We start from the raw sequence: 27,422 nt of genomic DNA, 5'->3' as shown, positions 1-27,422 counted from the left end.
CAACATTCACATAAAGTCTGATACAACATTCATAGTAACTTTCTTCATAATTGCCAAAAACTGGAATCAACCTAGAGATTTTTCAAGGGGTAAATGGTTAAATAAACTATAGTAGTTCATACCATGGAATAATATGACAAAAAAGGAACAAACTATTAATACATGAAACAACCTGTATGGGTCAATTCCCAAAGGTTACATACAGTTTGATTCCATATATATAACATTTTCAAAATAACAGAACTATAAGAGATGGTTGCTAGGGGACAGAGATTGGGGATGGGAGGGTGTTCGTGCATATAGAGGGTTAGGATGAGAGAATTCTGTGTTGATGGAACAGTCTGAATCTTTATTATGTTGGTGGTTATATGAGATAAAATCAAGAACCACACATATGTATGCATGCACACACACAGAGAAAAGCAGGAAAATGGTGAAAATTGAATAATACCTGTAGTCTAGTTAGTGGTATTTGAACAATGTCAATTTCCTGGTATTTATACTGCATTTCAGTTATATAAGATATCTCTACTGGAAAAGGCTATGTGAAGAGTACACAGGGTTCTATAAACTATTTTGGCAACTTCCCATGGATTTATAATAATTTCAAAACAAATACAGGACTATAGTTCAAAAATTGCATTCTTTACTATCACCACCAATCTTATCAGCAAAACCACTAAGAATTGGGAAGCTGTGAAGCCAATGGTAGTGGATGCAAATTTTCCAAAATTCTAATTTTCACTTGGAAGCTCAAATATTATCATTGGCAACAACCACTATTCAGTGTTTTCCTCAAAGTGGCAGGTTCACACTTTATCATTTTCAAGAACATTTCTTCCAACTACCCAAATCTGCTGTTCTGTCACTCATGCCTTCAAGTAAAAAAAAAAAAAAGTTCTATGAAAAACAGCTAATTTAGCTCACAACTCAAACAATGCTCCAGTGCCTTCCACTCTCAAGACACCGCTGTGTTAGTACACCCCAGATGAGCTTTGTGCATATGTGCTATGTCGTCACACAGAATATTAAAAAGCTGTAGTCTCAAGGGTTAATTTAAAAATTTTTGCTTCTACATCTAGGACATTCTTGAGTAAAATCTTTTTCTCTCACCAGTGTGGTGGTAATAATTACATACAATGACTACTAGAACATTTTTGGTTCATTTATTTTACCTGTTTTAAAATGCAAGCAACTGCATTTGCTCCATCAGTGTAAATGTCAACACAGTGAAAGACTCAAATAATATCAGCACTATTGTAAAAATAGTTTTATTCTGCCTCACACTCTGTCTCACAGTTTTCCCAAGAGGCCAGCAATATTTCTGGTTACTTTTTGCAGATACAGCTAAATACATACAAATATTAAAAGTACTATATTCTTAACCTCCTCATTGTGAGACATTAGACACAGCATTTAATTTCTTAGAACCAGCGTACATCCTTTAACTACTATTCTAAATTTCCTCACAGACTTTTCCAAAATTATCTGGAAGAGAGCAGACAGATTAAAATTTCAGTTTGTTAAATAACACTGGTTCATTGCTCAAAAAGCTTTCATATGTCTTCATTTCGCACAGAAATACATACAGATTTATTCTGGCAGTCATCTGACCCAGACCATTCTTCTAGACTTATCTCGTGGAACTCTCCAATCTACATATTGCTCCAGTCAGCAATCTCTTCTTCTCTTCATTTCTTTTTTCCTTTCTCTGTTTTCCTCTCTTCTCTTTCCCATCTCTCCCTCTATTTTACACACAAAATATCTTAAGATCAATTTTTGAGAACATTTATAAAATACTCTAGAAGATTCTTACTCTTCTTTTTCACTGCTCTGCATCAGGACCCATTTTCTTAGAACAATAATAATTTTTCAGTCACTAATGAATGTCAGGCACTGTGCTAAATGACATTTTATTATCTCATCATTAACCTTCAACAGCTCTGAAAAGTAGTATTATTATTTACTCATGATCCATGTTGTATAGCCAAGAGAATGTAGGCACAGAAGACAGAAACAGCTACCGAATTGATAGATGTAAACCTGACTTCGATGGCCTGACTACAAAACTTCCTCTCTTCCTGGACCTACCTGCCTCCTGCCATAGAAACTAAAACTTGTAGGTATTCATTGCCGTGGGCTGAATTGCGTTTCCACAAAATATGTATGTAGACGCCCTAACCCCCAGTACCTCAGAACGTGACTGTATTTGGAGACACAACTTTTAGAGGTAAAGTTAAAAGGTGGTCCTGAGGGTAACCCCTAATTCAATAAGACTGGTATCCTTAAGAGGAGATTAGGACAGACAGCACAGGCAAAGGGATGACCATGTGAAGACACATCAAGAAGACAGCCATCTATGAGTCATGGAGAAAGACATCAAAAGAAACTAAACCTGCCAGCACTTTGACCTTGAACTTGTAGTCCCTAAAATCATGAGAAAATAAATGTTTGTGGTTTAAGCCATGCAGTCTGTGATACTTTGTTATGGGAGCCCTGGTAAACTAATACAGTACACTCGTAACCTGCCTTCTGGTTAGGCTTGATGTGGGCACATGGCTTGATGTGGGCACATGGCTTGATGTGGGCACATGGCTTGGGCTCTAACAGTTAGATGAATTGGTCCTAACTTTCACTCAAGAATTACTTGTGCAAAAAAAAAAAAAAAAAAAAGAAAAAAGAAAAAGTAAGAATTTGCTTTTTGAGAGTGGTGGTAATTACAGCAAGCTGGACATGAGAGTTTACAGAGCTACAAGGCAGTGGAATTGTAGCTACATACATCGTCCTGCATGAACAGTCTTGAATAAACTACATGCAGTATCTGGAGCTCAGGAGAGGAGCCAGTGGGATACTCAGAGGAGTGATTCTCCAGAGTGATTTTCTGTACTGCTGCTGACTTAATAGCTTTTGAGTTCAATTCTCTGACCCTATTGGAGATTCTGAGGCAAATCCAGTATTCATTAATTTATTCCTTTTCTACTTAATTCAGGCAGAGTCCATTTCTGTTGCCCATCAATAAAAACCCTGACTTGTATATAATCTCATTCCAGGGAAATTTTTTAAAAGGAAGCTCATAGGTACATGATCAGAGGTCATAGTAACTACAGGGAATTTAACAGTGCTTCTCAGAGGTAGTCTGCAAATATTGAGCACCAACTTTCGTAGTTGAGTTCTTACCTGAATTGAAATGCATCTGTTCCTATTCTAAGTTAGAACTAGAATTCAATAAAGGCAGAGACTGGAATAGCTTTATAATTTCTTCTGAGTCAGCTCTGAACTTGCATCGCCGTTCCAGAGTACATTCTAGCAGCAGGATGATGTCGCCGTCACAAGAGGGCAGTGCCTCCCTCTTCTCAGACTAACTTGGCTTTAAATCAGCCTGTCTTGCGTTGAAAGCAAAGGACTGAGCTTGCCTCTGACTGGCTAGGTAGGAACCTGAGACTAGGGGACAGAAGGACTAGAGATTCATCCAGTAAAGAGAGCTCACCTGTGACTGAGGAGCCTGGCTCCATTTCAGGTCTTTTGTGATTTCAATAAGAAAGAAGAATGGAAACTCTCCTGGGAGTGTCTTTGGTGATTCTATGGCTTCAACTGGCCAGTGAGTTGGGGTTTTTGGTGATGGGAATGGCAAGACCAAACTTTAGAGCCCACAGGACTGAGGGGTAAAGTGTTCTAATTAATTTGGAAATGTAATTTGAAAATGCAATGAGTGATTCCTGGTCCCGGACCTGTGTTTCTGCCTAGGGGTGAACAGTCAACAAGGAGAAGAGGATCCTCAGACCTTGAGCATCCAGGAAGGTGAAAATGCCACCATGAACTGCAGTTACAAAACTAGTATAAACAATTTACAGTGGTATAGACAAGATTCAGGTAGAAGCCTTGTACAGCTAGTTTTAATACGTTCAAATGAAAGAGAGAAAAATAGTGGAAGATTAAGAGTCACTCTTGACACTTCGAAGAAAAGCAGTTCCTTGTTGATCACAGCTTCCCGGGCAGCAGACACTGCTTCTTACTTCTGTGCTACGGATGCACAGTGTTCCCCAGGAACCTGCAGCCTCTACACAAACCCTGCCAAAGCAGCTTCTTAGAAGCCCTAACAGTGGGCAGAACTGGTGGTTATGTCTTTCAGTGAAGAAGAATCTACAAACAGCTGGCAAAGTAAAAGGGGAACCCTTTCAAATTCATGATTTTTTTAAAAAGCATCTTGGACTAGGGGAAAAGGCATGAAATTTGGAACAGGAAATGGAAATACCAGGCTCAGTTCTGCTAATCCTGGCTACATAGGGACATTGTCAGTGCAGCAGTCTTCAATTTCCTCACTTGAAATAAAGGATTTGGATCAATGAGCCCAAAATATTACTTAATCTCTAATTTTATTAGGAAAAAAAGAAACAGTCACTGGGCACTTGTGGAAGAGGAGGAAGGCTGCTCAGTTTTAGAAGGTCTCATTTGTCCTATGTGCAGCCCTCCCAAGATGTCAGTGGGTCTTTGAGATGCATTAGGTGGCTCTTGCATTCCTCTGATTGTATAAGAAGCAGTAGATTCATTAGGCATTAGAATTGGAAGGGGTCCTAGGACTCTCAACCAAACTTTTCATTTTAGAGCTGAGGAGTAAAACCATTGCATAGTAAGACAGACAATTATTTGAATCTTTGGAGTGATAGTGACAAATATCTGGATCTGATTTCACCATTTATTAGTCATATGATTACCAAGCTTCAATGTCTCTATTAGGTAAATTGGGAATTTATAAGAAAGTAACAACTTTTCCCCATCCAAACGAGAGACAGGTGTTTGCCACTACCAGGTCCTAAAATGCTGTGTTTTGAAAGCAGTGTTTTTAGTATCAAATACATAACAGTTTTTCAGCTATTTATTCTTGCTCCTACTGAGAAATAAATGCTGACTATAGTTTTCTTGACACAGTTTAGATAGTACCGAAAATGTGTTTGTGGAGAAAATTAGAGCATTTGTATTTAGGTGCACACTTTGGTGAGAAAAGTGGGGGAGGGCAGGCAAAGGTTGTATAGGATAGTGGTTCCCACAAGTCAGACCTTAACCCATCAATATTAGCTGTACCAGACTCACTAGAGCGTCTTTGAAGATCTAGACTATTAAGCTCAATTCTGACTTACTCCATCAGCCTCCGATAAAGTGACGAATTTCAATTTTTAATGAATATCTTCTATATATGTAAGAGACTGGCTCAGGTTCACATTTAAAAAACCCAAACAATAATGTTTTTAACAAGATTGAGGGTTTTTTTTTCCACACAAAGGAGCTCTGTAATAATCAGGGCTGGTGCAGTACCTTCATCATGTTACAAAGGAACCAGGGTTTTCTAGCTTACTGTTTTTCACTCTTAATGTGCCACTCTTGTTTTCATACTTTCAAGAGACTGATAGAGATCCTTCCACTTTATACACCTTCCAGACTGAAAGAAGGAGAAAGTCAAGGGCACGTGTACATGCTGGCTGAGTCATTCTTTACCAGAAGCTCCGCCCAATGGCTTCTCCTTACACTCATTTACTAGAGTGCTGTTCGATGTTCCCACCTCCTCCCATCTGCAAGGGATGCTAGGATATCAGGATTATTATCTAAGTATGTTTCCATTCACAGCAAAATTCTGGTTCTATTAGTAAAAAAAATAGGTGATAATGGACATTTTACAGACAATTAGAAGTTTCTTCCAGACCCTCAGTTTAGGACATATTAGGACTCATAATATTTTTGGTTCATAGTTATTTTTGAATTACCATATCCAATGTATTTCCAAGTTCTATTGAGTGTACCACCTACCAAGTTTTCCAGAAGACATCGCAACCTCTATAACCTAATTCACCTCCACATCCAAATTTAAAATCCTCCCTAATCCCTTGCTCCTCTGCCCCTAGCAAACTTGACAGACCCCATCACTTCTCAATATAGTGCTTTGTACACAGTGAGGGTGAACTTTTCAGAGTGCAAATTTGACCATGTCAACCACCTGGGTCCTCACTGGTTCTTAGAGTAGAAAAAAAAATTGCTTCTTGTGATTTATAAAACCCTGCATAATTTAGACTCTTAATACCTCTCCAGTATCTTTCCACAATAAACTCCTAATTTATCCTTTTCTTCAATACTGGTCCTATCTACGTTTCTCTTTTTTCTTTTCTTTTCTTTTTTTTTTTAATTATACTTTAAGTTCTAGGGTACATGTGCACAACGTGCAGGTTTGTTACATATGTATACATGCGCCATGTTGGTGTGCTGCACCCGTCAACTCGTCAACACCCATCAACTCGTCATTTACATCAGGTATAACTCCCAATGCCATCCCTCCCCCTTCCCCCCTCCCCACAATAGGCCCCAGTGTGTGATGTTCCCCTTCCCGTGTCCAAGTGATCTCATTGTTCAATTCCCTCCTATGAGTGAGAACATGCGGTGTTTGGTTTTCTGTTCTTGCGATAGTTTGCTGAGAATGATGGTTTCCAGCTGCATCCATGTCCCTACAAAGGACACGAATTCATCCTTTTTTATGGCTGTGTAGTATTCCATGGTGTATACGTGCCACGCTTTCTTAATCCAGTCTGTCACTGATGGACATTTGGGTTGATTCCAAGTCTTTGCTATTGTGAATAGTGCCGCAATAAACATACGTGTGCATGTGTCTTTATAGCAGCATGACTTATAATCCTTTGGGTATATCCCCAGTAATGGGATGGCTGGGTCAAATGGTATTTCTAGTTCTAGATCCTTGAGGAATTGCCATACTGTTTTCCACAATGGTTGAACTAGTTTACAATCCCACCAACAGTGTAAAAGTGTTCCTATTTCTCCACATCCCTCTCCAGCACCTGTTGTTTCCTGACTTTTTAATGATCGCCATTCTAACTGGTGTGAGATGGTATCTCATTGTGGTTTTGATTTGCATTTCTCCGATGGCGAGTGATGATGAGCATTTTTTCATGTGTCTGTTGGCTGTATGAATGTCTTCTTTTGAGAAATGTCTGTTCATATACTTTGCCCACTTTTTGATGGGGTTGTTTTTTTCTTGTAAATTTGTTTGAGTTCTTTGTAAGTTCTGGATATTAGCCCTTTGTCAGATGAGTAGATTGCAAAAATTTTCTCCCATTCTGTAGGTTGCCTGTTCACTCTGATGGTAGTTTCTTTTGCTGTGCAGAAGCTGTTTAGTTTAATTAGATCCCATTTGTCAATTTTGGCTTTTGTTGCCATTGCTTTTGGTGTTTTAGACATGAAGTCCTTGCCCATGCCTACGTCCTGAATGGCATTACCTAGGTTTTCTTCTAGGGTTTTTACGGTATTAGGTCTAACATTTAAGTCTCTAATCCATCTTGAATTAATTTTCGTATAAGGACAGTATCAGCTTTCTACATATGGCTAGCCAATTTTCCCAGCACCATTTATTAAATAGGGAATCCTTTCCCCAATTCTTGTTTTTCTCAGGTTTGTCAAAGATCAGATGGGTGTAGATGTGTGGTATTATTTCTGAGGACTCTGTTTTGTTCCATTGGTCTATATCTCTGTTTCGGTACCAGTACCATGCTGTTTTGGTTACTGTGGCCTTGTAGTTTAGTTTGAAGTCAGGTAGCGTGATGCCTCCAGCTTTGTTCTTTTGACTTAGGATTGTCTTGGAGATGCGGGCTCTTTTTTGGTTCCGTATGAACTTTAAAGCAGTTTTTTTCCAATTCTGTGAAGAAAGTCATTGGTAACTTGATGGGGATGGCATTGAATCTATAAATTACCTTGGGCAGTATGGCCATTTTCACGATATTGATTCTTCCTATCCATGAGCATGGTATGTTCTTCCATTTGTTTGTGTCCTCTTTTATTTCACTGAGCAGTGGTTTGTAGTTCTCGTTGAAGAAGTCCTTTACATACCTTGTAGATTGGATTCCTAGGTATTTTATTCTCTTTGAAGCAATTGTGAATGGGATTTCATTCATGATTTGGCTCTCTGCTTATCTGTTACTGGTGTATAAGAATGCTTGTGATTTTTGCACATTAATTTTGTATCCTGAGACTTTGCTGAAGTTTCTTATCAGCTTAAGGAGATTTTGGGCTGAGATGATGGGGTTTTCTAAATATACAATCATGCCATCTGCAAACAGGGACAATTTGACTTCATCTTTTCCTAAGTGAATACCCTTGATTTCTTTCTCTTGCCTGATTGCCCTAGCCAGAACTTCCAACACTATGTTGAATAGGAGTGGTGGGAGAGGGCATCCCTGTCTTGTGCCGGTTTTCAAAGGAAATGCTTCTAGTTTTTGCCCATTCAGTATGATATTGGCTGTGGGTTTGTCGTAAATAGCTCTTATTATTTTGAGATATGTTCCATCAATACCGAGTTTACTGAGAGGTTTTAGCATGAAGGTCTGTTGAATTTCGTCAAAGGCCTTTTCTGCATCTATTGAGATAATCATGTGGTTCTTGTCTTTGGTTCTGTTTATATGCTGGATTACGTTTATTGATTTGTGTATGTTGAACCAGCCTTGCATCCCAGGGATGAAGCCCACTTGATCATGGTGGATAAACTTTTTGATGTGCTGCTGGATTTGGTTTGCCAGTATTTTATTGAGGATTTTTGCATCGATGTTCATCAGGGATATTGGTCTAAAATTCTCTTTTTTTGTTGTGTCGCTGTCAGGCTTTGGTATCAGGATGATGTTGGCCTCATAAAATGAGTTAGGGAGGATTCCCTCTTTTTCTATTGATTGAAATAGTTTCAGAAGGAATGGTACCAGCTCCTCCTTGTACCTCTGGTAGAATTCGGCTGTGAATCCATCTGGTCCTGGACTTTTTTTGATTGGTAGGCTATTAATTATGGCCTCAATTTCAGAGCCTGCTATTGGTCTATTCAGAGATTCAACTTCTTCCTGGTTTAGTGTAAGTGTCCAGGAAATTATCCATTTCTTCTAGGTTTTCTAGTTTATTTGCATAGAGGTGTTTATAGTATTCTCTGATGGTAGTTTGTATTTCTGTGGGGTCGGTGGTGATATCCCCTTTATCATTTCTTATTGTGTCTATTTGATTCTTCTCTCTTTTCTTCTTTATTAGTCTTGCTAGCAGTCTATCAATTTTGTTGATCTTTTCAAAAAACCAGCTCCTGGATTCATTGATTTTTTGGAGGGTTTTTGTGTCTCTATCTCCTTCAGTTCTGCTCTGATCTTTGTTATTTCTTGCCTTCTGCTAGCGTTTGAATGTGTTTGCTCTTGCTTCTCTAGTTCTTTTAATTGTGATGTTAGAGTGTCAATTTTAGATCTTTCCTGCTTTCTCTTGTGGGCATTTAGTGCTATAAATTTCCCTCTACACACTGCTTTAACTGTGTCCCAGAGATTCTGGTATGTTGTATCTTTGTTCTGATTGGTTTCAAAGAACATCTTTATTTCTGCCTTCATTTCATTATGTACCCAGTAGTCATTCAGGAGCAGGTTGTTCAGTTTCCATGTAGTTGAGCGGTTTTGATTGAGTTTCTTAGTCCTGAGTTCTAGTTTGATTGCACTGTGGTCTGAGAGACAGTTTGTTATAATTTCTGTTCTTTTACATTTGCTGAGGAGTGTTTTACTTCCAACTATGTGGTCAATTTTGGAATAAGTGCGATGTGGTGCTGAGAAGAATGTATATTCTGTTGATTTGGGGTGGAGAGTTCTGTAGATGTCTATTAGGTCTGCTTGGTGCAGAGTTGAGTTCAATTCCTGGATATCCTTGTTAACTTTCTGTCTCGTTGACCTGTCTAATGTTGACAGTGGGATGTTGAAGTCTCCCATTATTATTGTATGGGAGTCTATGTCTCTTTGTAAGTCTCTAAGGACTTGCTTTATGAACCTGGGTGCTCCTGTATTGGGTGCATATCTATTTAGGATAGTTAGCTCTTCCTGTTGAATTGATCCCTTTACCATTATGTAATGGCCTTCTTTGTCTCTTTTGATCTTTGATAGTTTAAAGTCTGTTTTATCAGAGACTAGGATTGCAACCCCTGCTTTTTTGTGTTTTCCATTTGCTTGGTAGATCTTCCTCCATCCCTTTATTTTGAGCTTATGTGTGTCTCTGCATGTGAGATGGGTCTCCTGAATACAGCAAATTGATGGGTCTTGACTCTATCCAATTTGCCAGTCTGTATCTTTTAATTGGACTATTTAGTCTATTTTCATTTAAGGTTAATATTGTCATGTGTGAACTTGATCCTGTCATTATGATATTAGCTGGTTATTTTGCTTGTTAGTTGATGCAGTTTCTTCATAGCATCGATGGTCTTTACATTTTGGCATGTTTTTGCAATGACTGGTACCAGTTGTCCTTTCCATGTTTAGTGCTTCCTTCAGAGTCTCTTGTAGGGCAGGCCTAGTGGTGACAAAATCTCTAAGCATTTGCTTGTATATAAAGGATTTTATTTCTCCTTCACTTATGAAACTTAGTTTGGCTGGATATGAAATTCTGGGTTGAAAATTCTTTTCTTTAAGAATGTTGAATATTGGCCCCCACTCTCTTCTGGCTTGTAGAGTTTCTGCTGAGAGATCTGCTGTTAGTCTGATGGGGTAACCCAACCTTTCTCTCTGGCTGTCCTTAACATTTTTTCCTTCATTTCAACTTTGGTGAATCTGACAATTATGTGTCTTGGAGTTGCTCTTCTGGAGGAGTATCTTTGTGGCGTTCTCTGTATTTCCTGAATTTGAATGTTGGCCTGCCTTACTAGGTTGGGGAAGTTCTCCTGGATGATATCCTGAAGAGTGTTTTCCAACTTGGTTCCATTTTCCCCCTCACTTTCAGGCACACCAATCAGATGTAGATTTGGTCTTTTCACATAATCCCATATTTCTTGGAGGCTTTGTTCATTTCTTTTTCCTCTTTTTTCTCTAGACTCCTCTTCTCGCTTCATTTCATTCATTTGATCTACAATCATTGATACTCTTTCTTCCAGTTGATCGAGTCGGTTACTGAAGCTTGTGCATTTGTCACGCAATTCTCGTGTCATGGTTTTTATCATTATCAGTTTGTTTATGGCCTTCTCTGCATTGATTATTCTAGTTATCCATTCTTCCATTCCTTTTTCAAGATTTTTAGTTTCTTTGCACTGGGTACATAGTTCCTCCTTTAGCTCTGAGAAGTTTGATTGACTGAAGGCTTCTTCTCTCAACTCGTCAAAGTCATTCTCTGTCCAGCTTTGGTCCATTGCTGGCAATGAGCTGCATTCCTTTAGAGGGGGAGATACGCTCTTATTTTTTGAATTTCCAGCTTTTCTGCCCTGCTTTTTCCCCATCTTTGTGGTTTTATCTGCCTGTGGTCTTTGATGATGGTGACGCACTGATGGGGTTTTGATGTGGGTGTCCTTTCTGTTTGTTAGTTTTCCTTCTAACAGTCAGGACTCTCAGCTGCAGGTCTGTTGGAGTTTGCTTGAGGTCCACTCCAGACCCTGTTTGCCTGGGTGTCAGCAGCAGAGGCTGCAGAAGATAGAATATTGCTGAACAGTGGGTGTTGCTGTCTGATTCTTGCTCTGGAAACTTCCTTTCATGGTGTGCCCAACCATGTGAGGTGTGAGGTGTTGGTCTGCACCTAGTGGAGTATGTCTCCCAGGTAGGTTACTCAAGGGTCAGGGACTGACTTGAGCATGCAGTCTGTCTGTTCTCAGATCTCAACCTCCATGCTGGGAGACCCACTGCTCTCTTCAAAGCTGTCAGACAGGGTCATTTACATTGGCATAGGTTTCTGTTGCTTTTTATTTAGCTATGCCATGTCACCGGAGGTGGAGTCTACAGAGGCAGGCAGGCCTCCTTGAGCTGCAGTGGGCTCCACCCAGTTCGAGCTTCCCTGTGGCTTTGTTTATCTACTTAAGCCTCAGCAATGGTAGGTGCCCCTCCCCCAGCCTCGCTGCCGCCTTGCAGTTAGATCTCAAGAGTGCTGTGCTAGCAATGAGGGAGGCTCAATGGGCGTGGGACCCTCTGGGCCAGGTGTGGGATATAATCTCCTTGTGTGCCATTTGCTAAGACCCTTGGTAAAGCGCAGTATTAGGGTGGGAGTTACCCGATTTTCCAGGTGTTGTGTGTCTCAGTTTCCCTTGGCTAGGAAAAGGGATTCACTTCCCCCTGCGCTTCCCAGGTGAGGTGATGCCTTGCCCTGCTTCAGCTCTCACTGGTAGAGCTGTACCCACAGACCAGCACCGATTGTCCAGCACTCCCCAGTGAGATGAACCAGGTACCTCAGTTGAAAATGCAGAAATCACCCGTCTTCTGTATCACTCACGCTGGGAGCAGGAGGCTGGAGCTGTTCCTATTCAGCCATCTTGCTCAGGAAGCCTATCTACGTTTCTTGAATGCACTTTGTTCATCTTACATAACCCCCTCAAAGCAATGTTAGGATACATTCTTACTCTTTTTAAATAATTCTTTTCTCTTCCCTTGAGAGTAGAACCCAGTAAATGCCTACTTGTTCTTGTACATCTGTTCAAGAGTCAGTAATAGAAGAAAGCTCAATATGCTGTCTTTGAATTGTCGACCTCTGCCTTTTTTAATGTATAGTTTCTCCTTTTATTTCTTTATCTGATTAATAATTGTCTCTATTATTACTCTATGTGCTCTGTAAGAGCAGGGACCATTATCTGTGAGCTCAGCCTTGAATCCATAACACCAAAATATCTTAAGCACTAAGATAATCAATTTTTCCTCTTCTTTCTTCCTTTTAATTTATTTAATATAATATATTTAAATAATATACTTTATTTTAAGCCTCCTCTAAGAGTTACAATAATGTTGTAGTGAAAGAACACACAAGAAAATAGGGCTGAGTTTTTCAAACTATATAGTCCATGGGTATTTGGAATTGTATGAACAAATTGTTGGTGTATAATGGGGGTCAGAAAACGATGGCCTAGCATTCAAAACAACCTGCCACCTGTTTTTGTAAAGTTTTATTGCAAAATAGGCTGCCCATGTATTTACACATTGCTTATGATGGCTTCTGGGCTCTAACAGCAGAGTTTAGTATTTGCAACAGGGAGTGTATGATTTCAAAGTCTAAAATATATACTGTTTGTCCTTTTATAGAGAAAAGTTCACCAGTCCCTGAGGTATAGAAATTAAATGAGAATTTTTAGATTTGCAGTTTTCTGTGTGATTAGGACAAAATAAAATAATAACGGAAAATTTATTCTTTATTTATTTCTAAATTTTTTATTATACTTTAAGTTCTAGGGTACATGTGCACAACGTGCAGGTTTGTTGCATAGGTATACATGTGCCATGTTGGTTTGCTGCACCCATTAACTCATCATTTATATTAGGCATTTCTCCTAATGCTATCCCTCCCCCTGCCCCCACCCCATGACAGGGCCTGGTGTGTGATGTTCCCTGCCCTGTGTCCAAGTGTTCTCATTGTTCAGTTCCCACCTATGAGTGATAACATGCAGTGTTTGGTTTTCTGTCCTTATGATAGTTTGCTCAGAATGATGGTTTTCAGCTTCATCCATGTCCCTGCAAAGGACATGAACTCATCATAACAAAGGAATATTTCTAATCATCTAGATGACTAATAGAATAGCCTTCTTGATTTTGATTTATGTCGTTTTTACCAAATTAAGGACAAGTGGGATAATAATATTCTACAAATGAAGACATTGCAGCTGTTTAAATGGTGAAAAGTTTTTGGAAAATTTTGGTTATGATATAGAACATAGCACATAGCACTACAGGTATATTGCATCGCACTACAGATGGGCCACAAACTCCCAAGAACCTGCATCTTTCCATTGAAAGAGGATGCATTGCAAACATTCATTGTTTGTATGTATCAACATACAATTCAATAGACACAAAAGTAGCAGTAAATAAAAAACATATTTTTTTCAGTGCTGAATTCTTGGGTGCTTCATTAAATAATAAAATTGTGTAATAGTGACTGACTTGAGTATTGCTGAATAGGAAAAGTGAAGAAAAAATCCTAGTAATCACTAATCACAATAACTCAGACAATAGTACATCAAGCTCCAAACAACTTTAATCAAGTCAGTTATTCAATTATACACATCCATAGCTTTCTTTTAATAAGCCTACGCTAACCCTTTAGTTTCAGTGAAAAATCATTTCTCACACTAATGTTTTAATTTGAATTTTATCGACTTCATATTTTGTTTGCATTTTTTGTCTGATTTGGTAATTGTATAAAACCTATGAGCCTAAAAAGTTGATACCAAATTTTATTGTTGGGTATATGAAAACACCATAATATTAAAAAAAAGTTAGTATGAGAGCGGCCCCTTTTAAGAAGTCCTGCACCTTACTCGATTTTGAAGAACATGGAATGCACCTGCTACCAGGTCCTGGATCTACTCCTAAATGAAGTCAGTCATGCCAGGGGCCTAAGACACATCTTTCCACAGACTGTCCTTCATCAAAGATAATTTTGCCTACCAGACACAGCCATTCATTCATTTTTTCACCAATTTTTAAGGGTTTTTTTTTTGAGCATTTCCTATGAGCTAAGGGCCTAGGGAAAGGGCTGCTGATACTAACAGGATTCAACTTCTGATCTCAGGAGCACCAAGTGCGGCTTGAGAAACAGGACAGAAATGATTCTAACATGATGTGATAAGGACAGAAAGTATGGTGGGAAAAAAGGAGAGCACTAACTTAGAAAAAAGGAGAGTTGGGAGAATGTTTTCACATGGAGGTGATGCACTGGTTTCAAAGAATGAAGAAGAGTCGTCCAAGTGAAGCGGAGTGGGGAGAAGGAAGGACATTCTAAGCAGAAGTGCTCACCCCCTAGTTTCCGGGGACCAGTGGGAAATATACCAAGAATAAATCTCACAATTTTTTTTCTTTATCGATATTCTCAGGATATCCTAAGACGCCTAAAACTAAATTACCACTTGCGAACACATTAGATGCCGGGACTGTGGAGATTTAAGGGAGTCATATTGCTCTGCACCTTGAAGAAGTTGACAGGACTCACCCACACGGTGAAGTCAGCAGAGCGTTTGATGCTCCTTCCTTGAGTCCCACCACCCTTCACCTCGGACACCGTTTTCCTTCTATGTCTGCCCGTTAAGCCGCACCCCAGGGAGAAAATGAACAACATTCCAAGACTCAGAGCAGGCTTCAGGGACAGAGAGGAGCCGCAAGAGGGCGCTGCTCCCTTCAGCTTGTGGTTTGACACAAATTTCATCTTTCCTTTCCGCACACATCTCTTTGTTCTGCCTGTGGCCTGATTTGTAGAGCAGTTTGCCATGCTTAACACGTGAGTCAAGATTTTGTAGAAGATTCTGCCAAAGAATCAACAACATAAAGAAATATACCTCTTGGTTTGGATATCTCTCAACAAAACCTTCTACTGCTTCTCAGCCAGCCATGCTGTTTGCTTCCTGCTCAGGACTTGTGATCTTGTTGATAATCAGTGAGTAATGTTTACTCAGAACTTCTGAGATGTTCTATTCCTTAGCTTTAGGATGACCTTTAACCCCTTCCAAACTGGAGACCATACTGTCTATTGCCAGTATAATAAAGTCTTTCCTTTTTTTTAGGAAGGACCAATGGAGACTCGGTGACCCAGACAGAAGGTCCAGTTACCCTCCCTGAGAGGGCAGCTCTAACATTAAACTGCACTTATCAGACCAGCTATTCAGCTTTTATATTCTGGTATGTCCAGTATCCAAACAAAGAGCCTGAGCTCCTCCTGAAAAGTTCAGAAAACCAGGAGACGAACAGCAGAGGTTTTCAGGCCAGTCATGTCAAGAGTGACAGTTCCTTCCATCTGGAGAAACCCTCGGTGCAGCTGTCGGACTCTGCCGTGTACTACTGTGTTCTGAGAGACACAGTGGGAGGGACTGCAGCGAGAGCCCAGCACAAACCCCGGGGGCCGCAGGTGGGGCCTGGGTGTCAGCGGCTTTGGGAGGGGGCGTTATTTTCTGTCTCCAGGGTTCTACCCTGCAGCCTTCCTCCATGTAATTCCAGCTCTGATTCTTTGGTGCCAAGAAGCCATGGAGATTTTACATTACACCACACAGAGGAATTGGGGGAGGAACAGTCTAAAGCAGAACCTAAGCTCTGTTTTCTAGAAATGCTTCTGTCCTCAGTCCAGATGTCTCTTCTTCCCCTCAGATGGCATACATTCCTGAGAAGTGACATTAACTTGCTATGTGACAGTTCAGTTGGTCTATGCTGAAATACTTCATAACCTGTCAATAAAAACTCTAAGGGGAAACAGTTCATGGACTAATGATCACCTTGAATCTACTCCCTTGTGTTTACAATTGAGACCAAGGTGGTTTGTCTTGCTGAGTTTCACCTGCAGAAACTCCATCTCCAGGGACTGCGGCATTTGTCTTCTCTTCCCTTGACTTTTCCTTCTCTTGTGGTTGCTAAGAAATTCTGCTACCTGAGTAAGTTCTATGAGGAGAGTGTGCTGATGAGAGGCTTTCCTTGTGTTATCAGCACTGTGGTTTCAGAGCAGCCCAGTCAGTAAAGGCTGCACCCATGGCTTGTCTTGCCCACACTGTTTACACCCCTCCACACTGATCTTCCTGTTGGCCTGGCAGCTGTTTATTGTAACACTAAATCATGACCTGGATTTTTGACTTGAGGATCTGTGTTACGAGAAATTCTGGATTTGGGACATTACTTTAACTTGGGAACTAACATTTTTATCATTGCATTTATGCCTGTGATCCTTCTAAATTGCATCAAATTTAGCAGCCAAGAAAGACTTTATAAAAAAGAGGTGAATGAACATGGAGTTTTGTTCACTGGGACCCGAAATGGAGAAAATAATCTCATAATTCTCTATATCAAAGAGCATAAAACAGAAATGTGGGCCCCTCACCAAAACTCTCAGAATGTAGCTCACCACGAGAAATTATTCCTAATATTTGGAGTTCTGTGAGACTTGTTTGTCCTTTTTCTATCCTGCATGATCCTGTGAGTTTTACACATAAAAAGGTACAGGTTTTTGCAGACCCCGAAGTTTTTTCTTTGATTTCTGGGGTGCTCTTTAAGAAAAAGAAAATTAAATTATAAATTTAAGTTTCTAGGTTCCGGGGTAGAAAGGGGCTCTAAAATCAAAGCCTAATATACTTCATGGTAAATCTGCATTTAGGGTTCCATAGAGATCATCTTCTTTAAGACTGAAATATTATAATAGTCTTAGCTTGTCCTGATACTGGGAGGTTCCCTAACCCCCAGTCCTCTTTTCCACGGCAGCACTAGAATCACTTTAGCTATCATTAATATGAGTATTTTCACTTCTATCATTTAAAAAAACAGCTTTATCGAGATACAATTCGCATACCTTAAACTTCATCCTTTTAAGTCTGCAATTCAGTGGTTTTAGTATATTCACAGTTATCAATCATTATTGTGATCTAACTCCAGAATATCTTCACCACCTCACAAAGAAAATGTGTGCCCACTAGCACTCACCCCCATTCTTTTCTTACCCTAGCCATAAATCAAATAAAATATATTTTTAATGAAGAATAATAACACAAAACTTTGATGAACCCACTCTTATTGTAAATATAGGACCTCTTATGAACCTATATCTAAGGGGTGAAACATAAGTCCCAATATTTAACACTGCAAAGAGTTTAATGACTGTGCTGCAAGGGACAAAAGCCAGTGGAGATTGAACTCTGCTGGTATTTTAATAGGATTCCTATGATTTTTGGTAATGCTCTGGTTATAAATTATATATTTTTAGTTTTTTTCCTATCCTAATCTCCACTACAATTAATGTGTGAGGATTGGAATAGCAGGGGCATTTTCAGGAGCACACATATTGAGTTATAACAGAAACTCCTGCATTTGAGCAGTGAGTAGAATTTTTGGAATTTATTTTTGTTTACACACACACACAAATATATGTGCAAATAAACATGTATATATTTTTCTCTGCTGTTACTTGACATGGCAAACACTGAACAGATTTGGTGACTCAAGAGGTATGATGTAAAATCATTTATTAACAATAAACTATTTCTTACATAACCTTTGCTGGATTCCGTGACTGGCAAAGTAGTAACAAAGATTGAGACTAAAAGTTTTGCCTTCCTGCTAGAGAGTGAAAACTCTGTGTGGTTAGTTTGCACTTTGATTCCATCTGAAGAAAAAGACATATGTAAGACCAAAAGGTGCATAATTATATCATCCCATGTATTCACTATAGCTCATAATAAATTGTAAGCCTCACATTTTCCACCAAAGATGAATTAACTAACCATGATTCAATTTTACCACTGTATATTTACAGTCCAGTAAGTTATATTGAGACAAAATTGGTACTTAGGACAGTCTAGGATCTTCCATCTATACAGGAAGCATGTGACATGGCACAGTCAAACTCATCATACATCTGTTAACCATACTTCCTGTAAAAGGCAGAAGCCTCACACAGCCCAGTAACTTTGCTAGTACCTCTTGAGTGCAAGGTGGAGAATTAAGATCTGGATTTGAGACGGAGCACAGAACATTTCACTCAGGGGAAGAGCTATGAACATGCTGACTGCCAGCCTGCTGAGGGCAGTCATAACCTCCATCTGTGTTGGTAAGCAGGACCACCAGCACAGAACTCAGACTCCTGTTAGCTCAGAAGGATGTGGAGGGAGGCAGACCTTTGTAGTCTAATGAGGCTTAGAAAGAAGGGGTAACAGGCAATGAAATCAGAGCACTAGGTCCTAAGCCACTTAATCCATTTTATCCCCAGTGTTGCAAATAAGGGATCAGTCTATTTTTCCTCTTTTCTGCAGGATCCAGCATGGCTCAGAAGGTAACTCAAGCTCAGACTGAAATTTCTGTGGTGGAGAAGGAGGATGTGACCTTGGACTGTGTGTATGAAACCCGTGAGAATACTTATTACTTATTCTGGTACAAGCAACCACCAAGTGGAGAATTGGTTTTCCTTATTCGTCAGAACTCTTTTGATGAGCAAAATGAAATAAATGGTCGATATTATTCGAACTTCCAGAAATCCACCAGTTCCTTCAACCTCACCATCACAGCCTCACAGGTCGTGGACTCAGCAGTATACTTCTGTGCTCTGAATGAAGCCACAGTGAGATGGGTGTCAGTGGGAGCCCTACAAAAACCTCAACAAGAGACAGGGCTCCTGGGGAGAGACTCCATCACAGACAGGAAGAAGCAAGTTGGGGCTGTGTCAGCACAGGTGGTTTGGCAAGGAAACCTGAGTTCAATTCATGTACAGTGTCTAGATATATCATTTATTAGAAGCATGGGTGTCTTCTATTCTTTAGAATAGATTGAGACAGAATATATAGCACATATTTTTATATCATATATAGAATTATGCAACAAAAAGTGCAAAAACAAAATATATTAATCTCGTGTTGGTTTTATTGAGGGTGGGAAACTATCCAATTATCTTCAGACCAAATGGATGATTCCATTCATAAGCTGTTAAGTTTTCAGAATGATTCATACATTTATGCATTAATTATTACGTAGAATGCTTTAATCCAAGTGTAATAGAAATGCCTTCCATTGATTTTTCTTAATAATGGTATCATTACTAAATGAGGTAGAATAATTAAATTTAGACTTCTTTCCATAATCATACCAGCAACCTCTTATACATCAGAATAGATGTGAAATGTTCCTCAAATTTCCTTTCTCTGGCTCCTCTCTTTTTGTGACATGATTATGATATTTTAAAAGTATCTAAGTATTTTGCTTTCATTTAGAGGCTGCCTACAAAGAGAGATGTGTAAGGTGGGAATTGGTCCTAACCTATTGAATATCTTGCCTTCACCCTTTCCCCTCTGAGTTCTGGCCAGTTTGAAGCTGAGAAGTGGTTAGGGCCAGAATTACAACTGCTATGGCAAACAGAACCCAGATGGTGTGTCCAGTGTCTACTTCCTGTCTAAACATATATTTTCCTTGGATATTACAGCAGGTGCTCAGGAACAGGGATTTTTATTTCTTTTGCTCCACACAAGTTTTTAGAAACCTGAGTTTTTAACATTAAAAGAAAACAGATACCACATTAAAAACTGGATTTCTAGCTTAGCTATAAACATGGGAAGATCTGGGAAACACTCCACTCTCTGGCGTAGAGGTCAAAAGTTCTCTTTGGACACATAATGGCTTTGATGTATATGTATTTTATTTTTAAAATTTACAAAAATTTACCATTCATTTCACAGTATGAACTAATTTAAAAGTAAAAATTTAAATTATTAGTTACAAGACATAAACTCATCTTCAAGACAAACAAATCTGAAATACCATCTCATGAAACTACACCTGTTTTTCCCCCATGATTTCATGTACCATGGGTATATTCCAGCTTGAGAAACTCAAGTGTAGTTTATTCCTAATTTAGGAGGTATTTTTAGCTATAGTAAGCATTGGAGAAACATTAGTTCATAAGACAGACATGGTTCCTGCCTTTATGAAGGCCATGTTCTAGGGGGCTATATCCAGTATAGAATGGTAGGCAGAGGGAATTAAAGTTTTACACAAACAATCTATGTGACCTTGAGAAAGTTATAATTCCCCTGAACCTGTTCTCTCATTTGTAAAATGTAGAGATTTAATTAGGCAGTTCCAAAATTTTACTAGCCTCACAAGAGCACATAGTCCACTACCTTTTTGAGTTCCTAACACTTATTAGCTGCCCTTCTTTTTTGCGAAAGGACAATTAGTTGTTATAGACATATTCGTATTGTTCCACATGTTGCATGATAATGTAACAGTAGTAACAAGAAGCCAAAGGAAGCAGGCAGAGAGGAGAGTGGCTTGTGAAGTCACCTGCTCTCCATACACAGAAACTGCTATTCTATGTAGCCAGGCAGCAGCAGAAGAGGGAGAGGAAAAGGAGGAGATGGAAGAAGAGGGAGAAAAGAAGGAAGAAGAGGAGAAGGAGGAAGGGGAGAGGAGGAGGGAAGAAAGAGCGACAAAGAAGGAAAGAACAAGGGAGGAAGAGAGAAGGAGGAAGGGACAGAACAGGTACTAATTCAAAAGTGAATATTTTTATTTGAATTTGAATTTATTGTTTTTTTTCCACAAGGCATTAGACATAGTTTCTTTCCTCAGCATGAAAGAATGAGAAAAACTAGAAGATTCCCATTTGACAAGCATGGGGTCACACTGAACTTGGACTAGCTGGCTGAAACTCCAGAGGACACAGCTCCTCCTGTTAAGTTCTAAGGCAGGTTGAGAGACAGATTTTCTAGTAATTCTGGTTGTCTCTTGTAAAATTAATATAATTCATCTGTTCCTAAAGGAACTAAGTACATTGTAACTGGGAAAGGTTCATTCAATATTAGAGTTGTCTCTAGAGCTGAGTAGCAAATGCAAATGCTCGTAGGTGCCTGGAGTAGAATGAAATGAGTATGATTGTCCAAGTGTTTTAAAAAGGTACAGGCTTGATGATGTGTCACGAGGCACTGGGCCTTGGCATCAGAGGATAAACAAAAATGACGCAGTAAACCCTATTCTTCTCCTAAGTAGAGTGGGTGTCCCGAAAGGTTATCCAGAGATTGAAGCTTTGTTGTTTGTTCCTGAGTCCTATCTAAGTCAGGCTACAAGCTGTGAGATGTAGACAGGCCAATCCACAAGAGCTATAATACAGGAAGTCTCTTTATGAGGGGCTGGGGAGATGAAGCCATCACAGCCTGCAAGACAGCTGAGGCTTATTCCAGCCTCTGTGAATAAAGTCAATGATAATGACCACTAGGCTTCAGCCCCTGCTACTTCCTAATGATCCTCATCAGGGAACCTCTTCAGGTGTTCCCTGAAATTAGTCACCCTCATATCCCACATCCCAGAGCCTCCAATCTTGCATATGATGGATGTCTTCATTGCAGAATTGTTCCAGTATCCCTGGGCTAGAGTTTGACTGAGTTCAGATAAAGTGTATCACACACAGAGAGAGCTGGTCAAGCTAATGAGCTGTACAGGGTCCCTAATCACTTGACTTAGGAAACTTCTGTTCTGGACCTGATCCACTGTCGTAAGCTTTTTAAAATTAATTTAAAGAATGAAAGCAAATATTAGGGACATATTATGTGTGATACAAAGAATCTCTGAACCTTAACTCTCATCCCTCTTTATTACAGGTAGTAGTTGCCTTCCGTCTGACCCCTAGTACAACCTGCTTAGCACCTACATCCTTTGTGTGTTTGCCCTCATTTCCATCTTCTAATAGACAATAAGATACAAGTTCAACAGCTCGGTGCTGCTTCAACCCCAAATGGTAGCATTAGGAACCTTTCCACCTGATTTCATAACTAAAATTTCCTTTCTTTGGAAACAAGGAAATTTCCCCATCAGAATTGGATACCCTTGGGAGCGAACAGTAAATTGTCAAATGTGTACTCTCCCAGAAGTAGAGTGGAATTCTTAATGTTTCACACAATTGTTATTCCACAACCTCCAGTGTCTTTCAGAATTTCCAAACAGAGGGAAAATATTAGGTGGACTTGAAATAGTAACTCAATCCAATAGACTTCCCCAGAAGTGAAAAATAGCTTTGTTTTCTGTTCACTGTATTAAACAAAATACTGCCCTCTAGATCCCATCGCCAATTTATAGTAAGTACAAAGGACAGCAGAACATATTAAACCCATCACAAGTATACGGTAAGCAAAATTTATGGTGTGAAAAACTCTGCAAGACAAACATCTTGGTTCTTTTTTTTCTTCCCATAAACTACAAAGAATGAGTGAGGGGATCTATGGATTAAAAGAGCCTTTAAAAAACATATCAGCCAGAACTGTGGCTTTCCCAGTGCCCCATGCTCACACCATATAGAAGTGCAAGCAGATGAAACTCCAGCATGCCAGCTTGGAGGGGGATCAGGGCGAGCAGCAACTGAATCCAGAGTTCACAGATGCAGCCTGAATGGCACCAGTGGTGAGGGCCTGGGGTGCTCCCATGGATCACCAAGGGAATGATGATGAAGCAAATAAGGACAAAGCCACATGGTAAAATGGCTTCATCGGGAGGAACTGGACACCTGTGAGAAATACTGTGCAGTTCTTTAGCATCTCTGAGTTCTTAGAACATAAGAAAAATTGTACTAAAAACCCCCCTGTCCTCATCAGGAATGACAGATAGAGGCCATGGCAGCTCTCTGGAGCCAGACTGAGCCACCAGCCACCCAGTCCAAGCAATAAAGATGGCCAGAAGTAGAACAGTGGCAGCTTAGGGGACATGAAAGAGAAGCCGGGTGTGGAGTCTGTGGTGCACTTACAGAGATGGCCCTGCACCCACACCTAAGGACATAAGCTATTTACCCACAGGCAAAGCAGCCAACACTAAGGTGCCCATGCAAGCTCTCTGGGACACCAAGTTGGCAGTGAATCAGTGGAGTGCAGGTGCACTGCCAGCCTGTGCCCAGCACCAACAGCATCCCATGGGTCCTGGAGCAGATCTTGCATCTGCAACAGCAGCTATAGCAGATCCAGCTAACCGAGAAGATCTACATTGAGATGAACATGTGGGCCTCCCATGTCCTCCACTGTGGCAGGGCAGGGGCTGACACCCTGAAGACTTTGGGCATGTCCAGCAAGTTTCTGCAGCTGTGGTTTTGCTCAGCCAGAAGGCTGGAAACCAAGGTCTGTCTCTGGATGCCTTGAAACAAGCCAAGATACCACATGCCAGCATCCCTTCTACCTTCACCACTCTGCCCCAGGACTGATGCCATTTGCTCTGAAGCCAGATGGGAAAAGGGTACTCTCTTCCCTTTCCCTGTTTGGGAAAACATCGTGTCTCCCATACTGAGTGCTTTGCTCCCTCAGGCTCTGGGCTTGGTGCTCTTCCAGGGTCCTTTCTCCACTATGGCATTAGACCCCTCCAAGAAAGGGAAAGGAAAGCTACAGAACATCTCCAAGCACAAGTGTAAGTACTCTAGCAAGGTTTTGGGGACTGATAGCTTCTCGTAGATCCACCTCTGCTCCAGCACTGGAGAGAGACCCTTCGTGTGCTCTGTAGTCATCGCTTCACCACCAAGGGTAACCTCAGCGTACACGTTCACAAACATCTCCAAGAGAAGGTGAACCCTCAGCTGTTTTCTGAGTTTCAGGACAAAATGGCAACAGGCAATGGCAACCCATATGCACTCTGTACCTGCCCCCATCGATGAATCAAGTCTCTCTTTAGACAGCAAACTTGTCCTTGTAACTTCCTCTCTAAGGCTACCTCAGAATCTCTCTTCAAAGACTAACCCCAAGAACCTCATGGATGGCCTGTTGCCCAATGACCTGCATCCTAGTCCTTCTGCAGTAAGTGAGGGCAGGCTTACCCTCCCTGAGGTATGGACAAACAATAATTCACCAAGGATTGGTGGCTTCTAAGTGAGTGGGACCCCTAGCCAGGACCAGAGACCCTAAAATTACTGTAGCTGTTTGAGAACATCCACAAGGCCACCACTGGCTTCATTTTCTACTGATTCCTAAGCGCTCTCAAAATATATTACTGTACAGGCAGCCACACAGCAGGGAGTGACCATTCCAGTATAAGATTTGTGGCTGAGCTTTTTCTACCAAAGGCAACTTGCAGACGCACCTTGGAGTTCACTGAACCAACACACCCATAAAGAGGCAGCATTCATGCCCCATCTGCCAGAGTTACCAATGCTGTGATATTGCAGCAGCATATTCGGATGCACATGGGCAGTCATATTCCAAATATTCCCTTGCCAGAGGATCCCTGTGACCTTATGGTCCTGATCCAATGACAGTCAGTGAGGATGGCAGTACCAGTGCCATCTGCTATGATGATGTCCTCAAAAGCACTGATGTAGAAGTCAGCTCCCAGGAGGGCCCAAGCAGCTCCTCAAAGATCAGTGTACCTCTTTCCACGATGACTTCCTTGGATGCCCCAGGTGGGGGGATTGGGTCCTATTCCTTTTGACTTGCAGTGCCAGAGCAGCCGAAAAATGGTTCAGTGGAGAGCAATGTCTTGACCAAAAACTCATCCTCACTGAAACGAGACCAGGAGTGTGAGAACCAAGTTCAGACACCATGGAAACCAGGTCCTTCCAAGCACTGTCTCCGGTCAATAGTGAGGCACAAATCATCAAGTCAATGTCTCCTGATGCTGGGGGCAAATCAGAGCGCTTTGAGAACAGATGCAGAGATGGAAGGTCAGAGCAATCTCCCTTCAACTTTATCTGAGCCCAGCCAACATATGTCAAACTTGAAGTTCCAGGTATATTTGTAGGACCCTCAATCTTGTCTCCATTGATGACCCCTTTGTTAGATGCCCAGCTACACCGTCAGGTCAAGCAACACGGCTGCACCCAGTGTGGGAAGAACTTCTTGTCCACTAGTCTTTTCAGACTCATGGACAGACTCACACCTGAGAGAAGCCTTTTGCATGCGACATTTGTGGGACAGTTTTTACCACCAAAGGCAACTTGAGGGTCTACTATATGACACATGGGGTGAACAATAACTCAGCACACCATGGGAGGAACCTGGTCCTGAAGAACACCATGGCTCTATTAGGCACAAAATGAAAAAGAGTCTCAAAAATGTTTCCTAAGGAAATCCCAGCCCCTAAGGAAATCCTTTGGTGAATGTGGACCCTGTTGTAAGGAACCAGTATACCCCTACACTTGACGGTGGTCTGGCAGTGAAAACCAGGGAGCAATTTTGTGATCCAGAGTAGCTGTATTCCTACCTTCCTGGTTTCCTTGGGGGCTGTCTCAATCATGAATAACACCACCATCTGCAAGATGATGGCTCCCAATCAGGAGTCAGTGTGGATGTGGAAAAACCAGGTGCAATTGACAGCATTCCCAAACACCAGTTCCCTCACTTCCTGGAAGAAAACAAGCTTGCAGTCTTCTTTTTTTTTCTTTTATTTCGTTTTTCTTTTTATTTTTCTTTTTCTTAATTTTTTTTTAGCTTAGCTTAACTTGCCTGGAAGGATAAATACAGACAGAGTTAAATCTCTAGAATCTGCCTTTTTTTTTTTTTTTTTTTTTTGTAAAGACCCATCTCCTCCTCTTTTCCTTCTTTTTTATTTTTATTTTTATTTTTGAGATGGAGTCTTGCTCTGGAGGCTGGAGTGCAGTGGCACGATCTCAGCTCACTGCAATCTCCGCCTCCCAGGTTCAAGCAATTCTCCTGCCTCAGCCTCCCGAGTAGCTGGGACTACAGGCATGTGCCACTGCATGCAGCTAAGTTTTGTATTTTTAGTAGAGATGGGGTTTCATCATATTGGCCAGGCTGGTCTCGAACTCCTGACCTCATGATCTGCCTGCCTCGGCCTCCCAGAGTGCTGGGATTACAGGCATGAGCTTCCTGCGCCTGGCCTTCTTTTTCTGAAGGGTATGCAAATGATGTTTATGAAGGTCATGACCACCACCTCAAGCACGACTGAAATGAAAATGAAAAAAATTATACCCAAACAAATATACGCTAGATTTTTTTTTTTTTGAAAGCAGCAGGTCTTGCAAAGTAGCCTTGTTACTTGTAACAAACTGTATACATAGGACTTTCGTACAACCTAGGGTGACTTTTTCTAAGACCATTATCTATTTCAAGGTGGAACCATTGGAACTTATTGAACCACAGTGGAAGACACACTACTTAGCCTAATTGGCGCAAAGGGTACTGGTAACTGTATGCAGGTAAACAGACGTGATCTGTCATCTATTTAGGAAACTGTTTTATATTCCCCCAACCCTGTTCACATCTTTTTTTTTTTTTAAATATACTTTAAAAAGAACAAAAAACTAAGGTTGTACAATTATAAAATTGCTTCAACCTTAGAACCTTAAGTAGGATGCCCTCAGATGGACTTATGTTAGTGCTTAGGGATTCATTGTGTGTGTTGCTGCTTATTCAAATGCAGTTCAGTCAGAGCCACAAGAGTGCCAATGTCCTCTTCATACTTCCCAAACGCCTTTTTCTTCCCGAACCTGAGGTGGACACCTGAACGGGGAATCTCAGGTGACTTAATTTAGTTTGCCAGTGCCTACCCTATTGAAAAACTGGGTTTTCATTCTTAAGAAGAAACTCATGGAAGGGTGTGTTTCCTGCCATACATACTATTTTTTTGTTTTGTTTATTTGGTACAACTTAGGAAAATTATTTTTTCTTGAGGATTTTATGAAGGCTATGAAGTTGGAACAGGTGAGTCCTGGATAGGAAAGCTTTTACTTTATCTACTTTATTTATCTGTTTATTAGCCATAGTCTCTATTTTCCTATTTTAAGACTGCTGAAGAATTCCCAGGTTCTGTCTTAAACCTAAAAGTCAATGTATTGGTGGACAGAGTTGGATGTTCAAGGTGTTTTGTGATTCCTTTATTTGTAATCTCCTTTTGTATATGTAATGATATTGAGCAAATGAAACATCTCTGTAATGGTTTAACAAAAAAGGAGAAAGAAAAATCCTAACTTCTGGGAGAAGTCTGTCCCCTGTATGTGGAAGGCCCTGATTGAAATGTAGATGGAGACTGTTAGCTAAT

General features: G+C 40.5%; 1 protein-coding gene, 1 pseudogene and 1 gene segment (V, D, J or C); all 3 read left to right on the top strand.

Annotated features, from left to right (window-relative positions):
• Positions 1-14,499: 14,499 nt before the first annotated feature.
• On the top strand, positions 14,500-16,941 carry LOC126958307 (uncharacterized). The gene is made up of 2 exons (XM_050796586.1): positions 14,500-15,381; positions 15,509-16,941. The coding sequence occupies exons 1-2, from the start codon at positions 15,336-15,338 to the stop codon at positions 16,147-16,149; spliced, it is 687 nt and encodes a 228-aa protein (XP_050652543.1). The 5' UTR covers positions 14,500-15,335; the 3' UTR covers positions 16,150-16,941.
• Positions 16,942-18,094: 1,153 nt separating this feature from the next.
• Positions 18,095-20,028, top strand: LOC126958316 (T cell receptor alpha variable 19-like). The segment is given in 2 exon segments: positions 18,095-18,525; positions 18,728-20,028. Coding segments are annotated over 2 exon segments (564 nt in total).
• Positions 20,029-22,841: 2,813 nt separating this feature from the next.
• Positions 22,842-26,888, top strand: LOC126959199 (sal-like protein 4; annotated as a pseudogene).
• The last annotated feature ends 534 nt before the right edge of the window (positions 26,889-27,422 follow it).

The sequence above is a fragment of the Macaca thibetana genome, chromosome 7, assembly GCF_024542745.1.
Source record: "Macaca thibetana thibetana isolate TM-01 chromosome 7, ASM2454274v1, whole genome shotgun sequence".
NCBI lineage: Eukaryota > Metazoa > Chordata > Mammalia > Primates > Cercopithecidae > Macaca > Macaca thibetana.
The sequence above is the reverse complement of the archived record's forward strand: the minus strand, read 5'-3'. Positions and strand labels throughout refer to the sequence as shown.